This window comes from Lepisosteus oculatus, chromosome 2, assembly GCF_040954835.1.
Source record: "Lepisosteus oculatus isolate fLepOcu1 chromosome 2, fLepOcu1.hap2, whole genome shotgun sequence".
Taxonomy (NCBI): Eukaryota; Metazoa; Chordata; class Actinopteri; order Semionotiformes; family Lepisosteidae; genus Lepisosteus; species Lepisosteus oculatus.
The window spans coordinates 33,401,397-33,416,781 of NC_090697.1; the positions used below are offsets into that span (position 1 = coordinate 33,401,397).

The 15,385-nt window shown below is 36.6% G+C and overlaps 2 protein-coding genes across 8 annotated transcripts in view; one reads left to right on the forward strand and one right to left on the reverse strand.

Annotated features, from left to right (window-relative positions):
* fig4a (FIG4 phosphoinositide 5-phosphatase a) overlaps window positions 1–9,450 on the reverse strand; it is an 88,706-nt gene extending 79,256 nt beyond the window's left edge. The window contains exons 1-4 of one of the 5 annotated variants that reach the window (XM_069178614.1): window positions 9,278–9,450; window positions 8,343–8,463; window positions 3,753–3,851; window positions 2,639–2,762 (exon numbers count right to left, since the gene is read on the reverse strand). In XM_069178614.1, the coding sequence (XP_069034715.1) occupies window positions 2,639–2,762; window positions 3,753–3,851; window positions 8,343–8,405 (286 nt within the window). In that variant the 5' untranslated portion in view covers window positions 8,406–8,463; window positions 9,278–9,450. Of the gene's footprint in view, window positions 1–2,638; window positions 2,763–3,752; window positions 3,852–8,342; window positions 8,464–9,131; window positions 9,222–9,277 lie in introns of those variants that run through there. The other 4 variants (XM_015356300.2, XM_015356305.2, XM_015356319.2 and 1 more) reach the window with 4 other exon arrangements.
* A 489-nt stretch (window positions 9,451–9,939) lies between these two features.
* Window positions 9,940–15,385, forward strand: part of ak9 (adenylate kinase 9) — a 33,694-nt gene continuing 28,248 nt past the window's right edge. For all 3 annotated transcript variants that reach the window (XM_015356338.2, XM_015356356.2, XM_015356349.2), the window contains exons 1-5: window positions 9,940–10,044; window positions 11,255–11,383; window positions 12,582–12,645; window positions 13,258–13,310; window positions 14,994–15,090. In XM_015356338.2, coding sequence (XP_015211824.2) covers window positions 11,258–11,383; window positions 12,582–12,645; window positions 13,258–13,310; window positions 14,994–15,090 — 340 coding nt within the window. In that variant the 5' untranslated portion in view covers window positions 9,940–10,044; window positions 11,255–11,257. The remainder of the gene's footprint in view (window positions 10,045–11,254; window positions 11,384–12,581; window positions 12,646–13,257; window positions 13,311–14,993; window positions 15,091–15,385) is intronic.

Sequence of the window (15,385 nt, forward strand, 5' to 3'; positions counted from 1 at the left end):
CAGTGCAAATTACTGGGAAGTACATTTATTCATTATGAAGCAAAGACAATGGGCTAAAGGCAGCATGACTCCTCTACACAGCTTTTAGGACACCTAAAGAAACATTCAAAGAAGCAAAAGAGGTTATATGAGCTCCTTTTGTTGGCAATCCTTCTTTTGTGCTCACATTCTTGCTTAGTTTTACGTAACCTTCCTTTTAAATAAGATGTAGTTAATTAGGTCACATATCTGAAGCATGTGTTTGAGTACATTTATTACATTTATTCAGGGATTCCAGCCTTGAATAAATGTAGGGTAAAAACAAAGAATGGTACAGATCATTAGCACAGTCTGGGGTGCATCCTCATCATTTACTGACAGCTCATGGAGCTTTGCAATGACTATATGCCTACTTTCATGTACATATTTGTCCTGTGATCCATCAATTTACTAGTCTTGTTAGCAAAGCATAGGGTAGAGAGTGGATTGTATTTGTGTTAGCCACATTAGACGTTTACTGAAGACAAAAGATGAATTAGAAAATCATGCTTAAGGCTGGACCAACTTATTAAATATTTATAAAGTTAAAGCACTATTAGACAGAATGTATTAGGGAGATTTAAGATGCTCGTTACTTTCTAGCAGTAAATTCACAAATAGGAAACGTTTCTTTTTTTTTCATGCTAATTTGGTATCTTGTGGTGAAAGTTTTTTTATTATAGAAGAAGAGGTATGAAAAAGTAGATTGATATTACAAAGAAAAGAGTTTTCTTTGTGGATTTCCCAAGCCTGTCATTGGATGGCAAACTGCTTTTATCTCATCATTGCACATACTGTATACTAGTGGGGCAAGGTTGTTTGTAAAGGATTTAACTAGATTTTGTTTGGTCATTGTATTTATTTTGTTTGGGTTGTTTACTAAGTCTTCTACTTCATGGAAAACAGCTGTTAGGCCATGTCATTCTACTTTTACTGAGTACTTCACAGGACATGCTTTCACCTATGGGCTAGACTACGTGCCAAATGGAGTAAAGGATTTAAAGATTCATTTTAAGATCTCAGACATACTGTACAAATTCTTGCTCTTTTGCTTTAGCTTTCCTGCTTAAAGGAAGCAGGTGTCATTCCAGCTTTACATTACATCTTCACCATTTTTTTAACATATGAGCTACCATCTGACAGCCATGTTAGGTGTTTGTGGTATCACATAGACACAAATAAATAAAGAAATCTGCCAGAAGATTTGTTCTCTGGTTTAGACATAGACATATTAAAAACAGCACCGTAAGGACATGTCAGACTGCCCTTTTCATGTTTTTATTTTTTAGTTTGATTTTTCTTAATTAAAAAAAGATGAAAAAAAATATGGTTCTCATGTGTCTACATTTCAACAATTACTGTAAACTTTACAGCGAATGAACAGTATTGTTTTTGAAGGATGCAGCAATAATCTGTTGGCTTCTATAAGAAAAAAAAATAAGACTATAACCTACTACACCACATGGTTGGATCAAAGGTAATAATTGGTAATTACAATATTTGGACAGCTAACACAAATCAGCACCTGTAGTTCTTGAATATATAAAGACAAAATGTTGCAATAATAAACAAATTAATTAAACAGTACACATGCACTGGATACCACAGTACTACTTAAAGAAAGTGGGAATTTGGCAAGAGATTTGGGAAGGTGGTCATCTAAGACACATTTTTCAGAAACGTGTACAATATTTTTATTGAGAACAGCAATGATACTATTGCATGTCCAGGTATGAGCCCATCACAACAGCCAGAAGTCAAAGCCAGCTCTCTGCAATCCTTAAAATCTCAAGCAAAACTCATGAAGCCCTAAAAAAACCCCATTAACTACTCATCTGAGCAGTTTCTTTTATTCATCATGAACTCCATTATCTTTATCTCCCTATTATCCTTCAAGAACCATGTGTCAAATTACTGATGAAAATGTGACAAATCTTTCTTATGCAACAAGATACTGCTATCCTGCCTACAGAGAAAACAAAAGGGATAGGTATTCCAACCATCATCTGCCAGCCTTAGTGATCCAGAGACCAGCGCTCTCCCTAATGATTTATTTTCAAGTACAATTTGGGAATGAGTACAACTTTAGATGGAAAGACTGTACTAGATATAACTAGAAATCCTTTCTAGTTTTCCATTATCTTTCATTGCTTGCTGAGTTAGCCTCCAGCTCCCCTGTACTGTACAAAGCAGTTAGAAAATGGATGGACAGTAAGCATAAAAATACCTTGTGTTTTCTACCCACCAGTACAATAAAAAATAATGTAAAAATACTTTTCTTAAAATTCTTTATTTTTAGCACTTGAAGCTTCAAGTAAGCGACTCAAAAGAGATAGATCAAGATTAAACAAAAATTAAAATTTTACAAATGGTTATTTTGCACTCCCTTTTGCCATTTCATCGTAAGCATGACACAATGTTATTATATACTATTATATTACTATACTATTATTATATAAGTGGCTGACAGAGCTCCTGTACTTTTCAACATAACTAAGATATATAAAGCATACCAGGTCTAATAATTGTCCTTTGTCTGGGATCTGAAGAAGTCAAATGAGCCCTGGTATGACTACAGGCCACGGTAAGAGGTGACAGGAAAGTTTCTAGAGGTTCTTACCCACAATACCATAAGCTGATACCGCTTTTGATAAACCTGATGAGCCTTTCTGTCCAATTTTAGTCCTGTTCCCCAAATCCAAGCGCCCCAAAAGCTCCCTGACTTCTTGTTGACTGTAAACGTGCTGTAGAGTAAACATAAAAAGGCAAAAACAGGCAAGAGTGTTATGAAATATCTCATTATTACAGACAGTACAATAGTTTGAAGCCCCATGTTCACAAAACCTTGGTGTCCAAATAATTACCTGTCCAGCTCACATATACATTACCCTACATTTACTGGCAGGATGCTGCATTAATAGGAACTCAAGAAAAATCCACTCAAAGCTTACCCCCTGTAAAAGGTCTGCTACAACTGCAATGATATGTCATTTTTAAATGTTTAAAATCTCTATTGCTTCATCCGACACCTTCTAACAAATTAATGTGGAACATGTGCAGTATCTTGATATCAGAATGAGACAGGATTCCAATAAGGATGTGTAAACACTGCTATTCAAGGGAAAAATACTAAAAGACTCTGAAGGAGAATATACACCTTGTGAGGACACTCACAATTAGATACTTATGACAATGACTAAGGTTTTTCATTTGACAAAAAAAGACTTCAATAAAATTATCACAAAGCAGCTGGTGTGCTTCTTGGTCAACTTATACTGTAACAGCAATGTGAACAGCCTGTTTGAAAAGATTTAAAAAGCAACACATTACACCATTGTACTATGGAGACTAGTACACATGCTTGACATAAGAAGGTACTTCAAGATTTGATTTGAAATCTATGAGGAATTGCTTTCTCATAGTTAACAATCAAGAAACATTGCACTGGACACAGACATTCTTTTCAAAGACTAGGAACTGCTGAGGTCTAGAACGCAGCCTCACAGGGAAGAGAGTGGGTTACATAATCTCAGCGAGAATGAGAAAAATCAAAAACAATGTCATCTTTCAGGTCCAGAAATTTGCATAATTGGAATTCAAGACTCAATAGCGCTGGCAAAGTGTACTGCAAACAATTTATATTCAGGCCATGAAGAAATATTGCACAATATTTTGTGAACCAAATAACATTAGGCCTCTTATCACTTAGCATGTAGCAGCCACTGTGTACCTACCTTATCATCAATAATAACCAAGTCCTTCGGCTCCGTGCGATCAATTTTCAAAACACGGTGTTTGGTTTGTGCATGATTACTTCCAACAAGAAAATACCTCTGAAAAAAAAGGGATAGCTCCATGTTTTAAGTCATTTCATCCCTGCTTAATCTGCATGATAAAAACATGTTCTCCTATTTATAAACCGAAGAAAGCACAATATGGATAACAACAAAACAAAGTATCAAAACAATAAGAAAGAGCAGTCAACAGGAAATGTGCAGAATTAAACAAATTAGTAGAAAACATTATTAAATATTATTACATTACCAAAATAATAATGACATTATTAAAACATAATTAAATAAGCTATCCTAAGAGAAGTATTCCTGTTAAGATAAAAAGACAGTGCCTTCAGAAAGTATTCACCTCCATTGATTATTTCTTGTTCCATTGTTGCAAAGTCAAATTAAAGAATATTTAAAAAGGATTTTTTTTACTCCCGCAGAAGTAATTTTCTATAATGTTAAAATGAAATAAAGTATTTAGATGTCTTCAGAATTATATTAAAAATAAAAATCTGAAAATTACTTAATTGATAAGTATTCACCCCCTTTATTTTAACAACCTAAATCGGGTGAGGTATTCAATTATCTTGAGAGATCACACTAAATATGTTAACAAGGCATACCTGTGTTCCTTTCGAAACCACCTGTGTTCAATTGCTTGATTGGACAATAAATATCAATGACTTTGTGAGGTCTCAACTAAAACAGTAGATCAGATAAGTCCTGCTGTTATGAAGACTAAGGAGCTGCCCGTGGAACTTCGAGATGAAGTTGTCAGGAGGAAAAAAGCTGCAGAAGGTTATAAAAAGATTGGTAAAGCTTTGAACCTTCCTTGGAGCACCGTGAAGTCCATTGTAACAAAATGGAAAAAACATGGCACAACCCAAACACTACTAAGATCAGGCCATCCTACCAAATTGAGCAACCGGATAAGAAGGGCAATTGTCAGAAAAGTGACCAAGAGGCCAGCTACAACACTGACAGAATTGCAGAGCTCTTTGGCTGAAATGGGAGAAAAAGACATCAACAATCTCTTCAGCAGTTCACATATTCGGCCTCTTTGGCAAAGTCACTAGAAGGAAGCCACTTCTGAGAAAGGCCAACATTAAGTAACGCCTGGAGTTTGCTAGAAGCCATGTGACAAAACCTAAAACCTTTCGAAAGAACACTTTGCGGTATGATGAGACTAAAGTTGAGCTATTTTGCCTGAAAGCAAAGCGCTATGTTTGGCGCAAAACAAATACAGACCAACACTCAGGTAACACCATCCCTACCGTCAAGCATGGTGGTGGTAGCATCATGCTCTGGGGTTGCTTTTCAGCAGGAGGAACTGGAAAGCTTGTTGCCATCAAGGGCAACATGGGTGGAGCCAAATACAGGCAAGTCCTTGAGGAGAACCTGTTCAGTCAGCCCGAGATCTGCATTTAGGGTGAGATACATTTTCCAGCAGGGCAACGACCCAAAGCACATGGCAAAAACTCACGGCTGTAATTGCTACTAAAGGACTACGTACAAAGTACTGACTCAGGGGGGCAGGGTGAATACTTTTGTAAATGAGAAATGTAAGTCTTTCATTCTGGAGAAACTAACGTTCTTGAATAAAAAATATTTTTTGATTCATAAATGTATTGAATTTATTGTGTTATCCAAGGAAGAAAACATATTTCAATGTGTTAAACTTTGGAGGTGTAACAGGAACAAAATGCAAAAAAAAGTCAAGGGGGTTAATACTTTCTGAAGGCACTGTAGGTTGCAGGCTATTTAAAAAATGTTTTAAATAACCTTGTAAACTCTTTGACTACCATTACCACTAGTACTACTAATTCTAATAATTCATTGCTTTTTATCCCAAAGTGTTCTACAGATAGGCAGGACTCATTTCATCTACTGTACCACTGAAGTGCAACCCCCACCTGGAGACATGCAGCAGCTATCATGCATAACTAAAGTACAGAATGAGAACAATTTAACACCTGTTACTCTTTTTAACATAACTTGCATTTTCAGTATTATATATACACTATCAGAACAAATTAGTTCTTTTTTCGACCCATGCTTTTGATATTGTAGTTTAATCAGCATTTGGTTTTGATACAAATGATTTTCATTATTTTTTTCTTTACACTGCTTATTCTCTTCAAAAAAGCCCAACTGGCAAGGCAAAGGTACAGTACGTTCAAAGCTGTACCTATGATTTCTCCTAAATTTGCTTCTGAACAAGAGATAAGTATGCACTATTACATTCATGGGTTCTGTAAGAAAATTTGAAACATTGCTCATTCTAAAAAATACTAAACTAGACCAAAGGCATTTTGACTGTTCTTTAATCCCTTTAACCCCAGCCTCAATACTAACATGAGACTGTTTGGTAGATTATACTGTAGCTCTTAGTTAAAGCAATTCTGTAATGTAATCTGAAAATAAATGATGAGCATTTCAGACAAGCATCTCCATCATAGAAGTGATCATGTGGCTGATTGAACAGGTAATCGTAAAGCAAATCTTGTTATAGTGCATAGATTGATAAAGGTGTACTTAACCTGTTTCGCACAATACTTTTCCAAGCCTACTCTGTGCTTTGGTCCAGTACTTTTATTTGCTGCCACCTAGTGCTTTTTTATTGAACTACAGAATTAAGATTCATGTGCCCGATTATACAGTATGAACAGGCAAATCAAGGATACTCGTGGAAAAAAGTATACATTTGAATTTAAAAAAAGATTGTTAATAATGTTGATGTTATAACAGTAAGTTAGAAAGAAACATGCAAATGGCTTAGTTTGTGTTTGCTTTCCAACTTTACAAGGGTAGTTATCAGACTTAAAATATGAAATCCAACTGCACGGCTTGAATGTGAAGGCATACCTATAATTGGAATACTTATGCACGGGCCATGACGTCATTGACCTTCAAAATGTTAAATCCTGGTGGAAATCAAGACGTAGAAAAGAACAAACGTGTCCCATTTATCAAGAGAGCAATGCCGGCACGTGGGAGGCTTCAATAGTCACCTCAGGTGGAACTGCCAGCAGATGTCCCAAGTCGTCTTTAGTGAAGAATCAGGGCTTATATAGAACAACCTGACGGACATCAGCCAATGTGGCATAGACATGCACGAACAATATGCTAACGGTTGTCTACAACTGACCAATCAGTGAAGAGGTACAAGTATCATGGTCTGAGCTGGAGTGTCTAGTCACTGGAGAACTACTCGTAGTGACTGATGTCAGTCTGACTTCACTGCATGACACTGATCAGCTGTGTGGACCTTGCTTGCTATGGGCTCACCTTCATATGACAGCGTTACAGCAAGACAAAAATTATTCTGGTTCTGCAGCGATGTTTTGCTTTTTTCATAAGACAAGAAGACACATTTACAAAGACAGTTATACCCTGGAGGCTCTTCCCTCTGGACCTGGGCCGTTTTGAACACTTGTGGGGTGGCATGAGGCATCCAAGACTCATAGACCACTGTATAGACACATTCTTAACCAGGCTCCGAGAGAGGAAAGGACAGGAACACAGAAGATAACATCGCATATACACTGCTTGAACTGCTTCCAGCACTGCCTCCACGGGCCACTTACCTGGGCCTTTCAAAAGGGCAACCCCTAATTATGACAAATGTTCACCAGCATAACACATTTAGCTATGACACGTCTAATTGTCAAATATTTTCTGATGTCTTTTCAAAAGATTTTCTAAACTTCTACTCCAGTGAAAAAGTCTAGCTATTTCATCCTGAGACACATGATTTAAATGCTTTAAAAAATTATATACAACATATACATAAAAACAACATCTACTTAAGAGTCTCACATCAAATATCTTTGGCTGTCTTTTCAGGACACGTTGGTCACAAACAGCTTCAAGGCCTGCCTTACCAAACACATATATACAATACCACATAGAATCAATATTTTGCAATATATTGCTCACAGAAACTGGATAAGGTCTAGTTTTTTAAACAATATTCAATTGAATATCACATGGATGCAAATGGGAAGTACTGTACCTATAGAATGAAAATGCTCATTTGCGCCCACTAGTGAAAGAAATAGTCGCATCGTGAATGTGCCTAAACACAACAAATTAAATTATACCTGGGATGACCATCTACAGTGAGTAACCAAGTTCAAATCATTCTTATTTCTGTGTTTTGATGGGTTTTGCCATTTGCTAAACATTCTCTTATATCTTAAAATTATATAAGCCCTATCTGCCAAACACATGGGACAAAGGCACAGAAGGAAAAGTTATGTACCTTCAAATTCCAAGCAACATGTGTATGAAGCCACTTAAATTGCAAATAACATACAAAGGTATCAGCAGGTAGTTAATAGAAAATGTGGCTCTCTTCATAGAACTGTAAATTACTCTTAAAAATGCCCTCACTTTTAACATTTATGGAGCATTAATTCTTATTAAATTACAATTCATATTGTATTTCTTTCAAAATCTACTGTCTTGGGGCTTATTGTGATAACCTTCAGTTACACAAGATAAACATTTCTTCCAATAAACAGGTTAACCGTTACTTACAGCTCTTGTTTCATACAGAACCAGCTTCTGCACACAGCTGATGACTGGAGCTGACAGAGGCATGATGATGGAGGCGTTGTGAAAATACCTCTAAACTCCTGAGAACTGTACTTTTCAAAGGCTGTAACCACCAGAAAAGAGGAGACATGTACTATTGTCAAACCAGCGTCATGAAAAACAGCTTACACATTAATTCTGCAAGATATGTTTATATAATGATCCAAATGTCTGGTGGACTAAATCAAGACGTTTTCCAAGTTGTTGTTTTTTTCCCCCAAGTTGTACAATTACCTCAAGTAAGGAACTCAAAAACTATAAACATTCACATAATTCCCAAAGTTACAGATTTTACTTATAGACACTGATTTTTTCTGCATTGGGTTTAACTAGAAAAATTCGCCATTTTCATGTATTTATAGATAGAGGCTTTTTTATGCATAATATTCGTAACCCCATATGGACTACTGTAAATTTAAGTCGGTGTTGTACGCTATCAAATGTACATCTTTTTTACAGGTTTGAATCCAAATACTTAAAGAAAACATTTATATTGTCAATACGAATAACTAATGAATAAACCATTATTTGGTTTCCTGAAAGCTATTCTCACCCATTTTGGAATGTAAAGTAAAGGGGTATATGCTAAGCCAAAGCGTGACAGACCCGTAATTATTAACAAATAATTTCAAGGTTTAAAACGTAATCAAACGATTCCTTCTGCATTATCATCCAAAACTATCGGAACAGTACAAGAAGCAAGGAGAGATTCCGGTAGCACTGCTGTATTACCTACGCTATCATTCTGTAACCATTAACATACACACTGTTGACAAACACGGGTCACTAACTTTAATGCAAAATAAAAAAGCTCAGATTTCAGACGTATATGAAGAAATACCGAAAATGACTAGCTTAAACGGAATAAAATGAAATACCTCGTAATTAATGCGATCATGTGATTGTCATGGTGCCTCTCAGCTGAGACGGCGTGTCGCTCATCCAAACAGAACGCGTGTGAAGAAAGCGATTTCGAAACAGTAACTGCCCAGGGGGTGACCTAGCGTTAGGTACCTAAAGTGCCCAGAATCACCGGGAAAAAGTGTTATAATTGAATTCATTTTCAATGCTGTTTCTCCTTGCCTTGCATAATATCAAATAAGTATAATAAATACGATATTCTGACTTTGGATTAGAACTGTGTTGAAATTTATTGGATCTGTTAATGGCATATCAACCAACAATAAAGCACTTCGAAAAATCCTACATTTTTCTTCAAATAATCGTTGTGTTTTCAATATTGTAGTGAATTTTGTTTGAGGACTGATTCTTTCTATAAGCCTACACACAATCCACTGTGATTTTCTTGAGTTCTCATTTTAAGAATAATAATTTATTGTGTCTTGTGTCTGTTGTCTTCTTCGTATAAGAACGGTTTATTTAGCTACAATGTTCGAAGGCAATACAGATTTCCAGATGCACTTTTGTAAAACGCTCATGTTATTCTATAAAATTTAAATATTTACTCGTTATTATTAAGAACATTGTGAAACTACAATTGAGCAGTTAGACTACAATTCCCAGACCTAATAATACAAAAAGCAGTGCATTTCTGGAACCCATTTCCGGTATCGCCATGGTTACGGATGTACACAAATCTGTATCAAAGAAGCGAAATGAAGTTGAGTGTGCATAGTTAAGAGAAGTAAGTAAATTTGTGAATGCAAAATTTTAATTTCATTTCAGTTTCCTTTTTTGGCTAAAGTTTACATTTGTTCGACGTGGATATTCTAAATAGTTAACAACTGTTTTCTTATATAATCGTCAGGAAAATGAAACACAGCTAATTTCATTTTATGGATAGAGATAGCTGATGTATATAAAATGTTATCATAACTTAGACACAATGAAGAGTAATTGTAAGCTATTTCTCAAGTGCAGGAAAACGCATATGCTGTTGGCCACAGTAATACAATCTTACTCTTTCGTATCTAATCATAATCTCCAGTTATTCTGAATTCTGTATACTCACAATATTCAGTACTGTACGGCTTCTAATTGTTGCAGGTACTGTATTTTATAGGTACCTGCAATGATCCTTTCGTATCAGATATCTTTCAGAGCTCCTCTCCGTCACAGTGTTACAGTTCTCAATAAGACATCAACTGTACCTTCTATCGGATTGCCAAACTCTTTAAACTTAGTAGCTTTTTATAGGCCATAACCTTTATTTGCTGTATTTTTGCTTTTAATTGAAATAGCAAAGGAAGCTTAAACTTTGCACATATAGTAAGAACTGTACTTCTTATTATAGTTTCTCAGCACTAGACTGGACAAGACTCTTGTTTCTCTTTTCTTATTGTTGTTTCATCAGAACAAAATAATTGTTTCAGATGAGAAGTGGCATCAAGCTCATCCAGCCTATTTGGTTGCTAGTAGCTAATTGATACAAGGGTCGTGTACAGGCATTTCGTGAAAAAAACTCATTATAGCTTGTTCCAGACATAATTCTTTCTTTGTTCTCCCAGCTTTTATCTTCTAATATGCTTCGGTTTCCACAATCAGCTTTGCAGATTACCTTGCCACCTCTTCCCTGAAGTGAAATTTTAATTGCACTTACTGCTGTTGTAAAGAAAGAAGACAGAATATTTAACTTTGTGAAATGTCACTCTCAGAGCCCATATTGTGACCAGGGTGCAGCACAAATACAATACTAGTTGAACCATGTAAGAGTTCATCCAGTGCCTGGAATACTACTTACTGTACAATGAAAACCTTACTGCATGTTAAGAAAGTAGTGATTAGCACGTAGTGTTAATGTGCTCAGCAGCTTTCAAGTTGCTGAATTCTCACTTTAAAACTGTATGTCTTTTAATTTATACAAAGTGAAAATATTTTTTTTTATTTCTTTCTAGAAAATGGAACCAACAGAGCCTACAGAAGTCTCAGAATCAAATCCCTTTGTTGACTGTCTTAATGAAGATGAGTCTGAGAGAGAGTTTCTGCAAGCAAAACCCACTTGTTTTATAATTATTGGAAAACCAGTAAGTTTTCAGTATCTGATGTGCAGCTTTTTCTCATTAGATGTAATTGTGCCAATAGGAGAAAATCACTGACTGACTTACCTATCCTGAATTTTTTTATCACTTCGAATATGTTATACTGTAGGTCAATCTACTGTATTTTCCCTTAAGGCTAAACTTGCCAATAACCAACTGTGCAGATATAACATTTCTTCAGTGTATCAGTCTGACAGTAAATCCCAAAACGTGTGTTCTGATAATGCATTATTACAAAGAGAAATGTGATGCAATAAAAATGAGAAAACCCCTCCTGAAGACAATAGATAGATAGATACTTTATTGATCCCGTGAGGGAAATTGCAGTGCAACAGCAGCTTAACACACACAACACAGCCACAGTGTAACGAATTATATACTAATAGTACAATTCATACAATACAATACAAGAGTTACTCACAGTCCGGACACACAAGAGGAAACTAGAACAGAACAGTACACAGAAAATCGTATCACACGTATGAATATAAATATAGATGTAACCATAGATATAAATATAAATATAATGTATTGCACAGGTCCCTGGCATATATTGCACAAAAGTGGTTGTAAAGGGGAAAAAGAAAAAGAAAGAGAACAGTAGATGTGTATATGCGTTTAGTCCAGAAACAGGTCACTGTCGCTGTTGCCTCTGCCAAGACGCAAGGTGGATGCGTTGTACAGTCTTATGGTAGACGGCAAGAATGACCTCCTGTAGCGCTTCCTGTCGCACCGTGGATGAATCAGTCTATTGCTGAACGTGCTCTTCATTCCTGCAAGCCTGTCATAGAGGGGATGGGAGAAGTTGTCCATGATGGCCTCTAGTTTGGACATCATTCTCCTCTCAGCCACTACCTCCAAGGGGTCCAGGTCAGACCCAATGACAGAGCTCGCTCTCCTGATGAGCTTGTTCAGCCTTTTGGAATCTACTGCTCTAATCCCAGAGCCCCAGCACACCACTGCGTAGAAAATGGCACTCGCTACCACCGACTGATTAAACATGTGTAGCATCTTACTACACACATTGAAGGACCTGAGCCTCCTCAAGAAGTAAAGACGGAAGACAATGAAATAGACCATGTCAATTATTTTGAATTCACAAAAATTGAATTTGTTTTACAGCTCCTTATGGTTTGATAATAACATTTAGTTACACATGTTTAATAAATTCTCTGTTTTTCAGGGTGTAGGAAAATCGACACTTGCTAAAAGGTTATCGCAGACCTGGAAGTCCATTCTCATTGATGGTAATTAACTCCTGAATATCTATGACAAAGGCATTTATCATGCATTTGTTTATATAGTATGTATTTTAACATACATTTTAGTAGCTATATCACCTTCAACTCACCACTGGCAGCCCACTGAAGCTTAGCAGGTGTGAGCCTGGCCAGTACCTGGATGGGAGACCTCCTGGGAAAAACTAAGGTTGCTGCTGGAAGAGGTGTTAGTGGGGCCAGCAGGGGGCGCTCGCCCTGTGGTCTATGTGGGCCCTAATGCTCAAGTATAGTGTCGGGGTCCTTAAAAATCCCAGGGTGTTTCTCAAAAAGAATAGGGGTGCTACCCTGGTGTCCTGGCCAAATTCCCATTGGTCTTTACCAATCATGGCCTCCTAGTAATCCCCATCTATGAATCGGCTTCATCATTCGGTTCTGCTCTCCACTGATGTGTGGTGAGTGTACTGGCACACTGTGGCTGTCATCGCATCATCCAGGTGGTGCTGTACATTGGTGGTGGTGGAGGGGAGTTTCCATTACCTCTAAAGTGCTTTGAGTGGAGTGTCCAGAAAATCACTATATAACTGTAAGAAATTATTATAATAATTATTATTATTATTAACGTTAATATGTTGCTTTCAGACACAGAACTGATCAATCATCACATTACAACACAGACAGACCATGGCCTCAAGGTAAATGTTATAAATTTCCAATGCCATAATCTAACCATATACCGTAGAGTTTTTTTTGCATAAAAAAATAGATTACATACAATGCCCATCTGTCCTTCATAAACCATTCTGCAAAGAATAGAAAGTAAGTGTAAAGCTAGAAAAAAACATTTTGACATTGGCTGGTTACAGAAGCAGCCTCCAATAACTTAATTCTGCTACCACCATCTTTTAGAGAGGGGGTTCTTAACCTGGTTAAGGGAGTCCAGGGGGTGCAGGAGTAACATCGAATTCATTGTGATGCTTTGCAATTGCAATTGTAATAATACTTACCCAATATGCTTCAAACGTGCCGTCAAGATGGTCAAACACCAGACTACTCCTCATCACCCATCGACATAGTGTTAAAATTTCTACTCATTTTGTTTCTGTTCTTTCATGTTCGCAGATCTATCTATTGCCAGTGTTGGTACACTTGTTAACAGTTGCTATACAGTATAATGTACTCAACACTTACAATTTGCCATAAAATAAATATTAAAAAAATGTTTTTTTAACTTGTTTTAGTTTTTGAATTACTAAATTCTTTACTGTTATTGTATCTTTTAGAAAATGTTGCCTTCCAAATGTAATTTGTAATGTTTGATTTGACATATTATATATTTTTAATCCATTACACTATCTAAAAGCACAATCATAACTGATAACCACTATTTTTTTGGTGGGGGTGCAGGGTTACCATGTGTTGCTGTATGGAGTGTGGGGCCTCTAAAGGTTATGAACCCCTGCTTTCAAAGTGCCTCATAGTGGCATCTCTAACCAATTTGAATGGGGAACTTCCTTCGATTTTCCAGCATGGAATTAACCTTTACTTCGCCCTGAACAGTTCTTCTTCTTTGCTGGCTGCTCAGGTTTGGACAGGGACAGCCTGATCTCTACATTATTTAGATGATACAATACATTGTGCATTTCTTAATGATCGACTTCAACACAATGGATATTTAGTGTCTTGAAAGCTCCTCATCTGGACCCTCGAACAACTTGAGCCCTGAGTTGCCCTGATAGCTCTTTGGTCTTCATTGTTGAATTCTTCCATTTTCTAATTGTTTTAATCCGAATCAGGGTCACAGGAGAGCCGGAGCTTATCCCAGCAAGCAAGCAGTGGGTGCAAGGCAGGATATATCGCAGGGCAGGCACAGACACACATACTCACACCACGGCCAAGTTTACCAGAAGCCAATTAACATAGCAGTATGTCCTTAGACTGTGGGAAGAAGCCAGAGAACCCAGAGCAACCCAGAATGGGGAAAACATACAAACTCCACACAGATAGCATCCCAGGTCCAGAATTGAGTCCTGGGCCCCAGCACTGCACCACTGTGCCACCCTCATTGTTGAATCCTTGCTTGAAATTCAGTTTCCGACAGAGGGATCTTACATAGATGTATACTCTGAAATCATAAGAACCACTGTGAATGCACATGTCCATTCAACAAATTGTGGGACTTGTCAAAATAATTTGTGCACTCTATTTAAGTTAGGTTTGCAATATAATTAGGTGCATACCTTCATATTTACACAACAGATTTTAGTTTTTTGAGATGATTAGATAATTTTTTTAGTTTCTTTGTTTTCTTACATAATTCATAAAAGTGTTCAGTTTAAGAAATCAAGTTTTACCTTATTCTTGCATTCTTTTTCAAGTTTCTAGAGATTCTTCATGGAGGGAAAAGCATTCCTGAAGAAATGGTGACCGAGATCATTTTAGAAAAGCTCAAATCACCAGAGGTGGAACATTATGGTACTGAATGCATACTGTACTACGGTTGTTGTTTTTTTCAGAAATACTATAATTTTCTTCTAGATTAGCTTGTTTTTGCTACATTTCCTACAATAAATCTTAATTAAAAACGTTAATGAATCTCTTGTGTACTTTCATATGCAGCTTGTTTCTGTTATCATTGATGGCTCAAATCTTATTAGTTATTAGCTGTAACAGTGGCAATGTCCACTAAGACTAAAATCCTACAGCTCAGAAATACCATAATGAAACCCTTAAATTAAGTTCAGTTTTTGATGCTGTTTGGGAGGGGAGC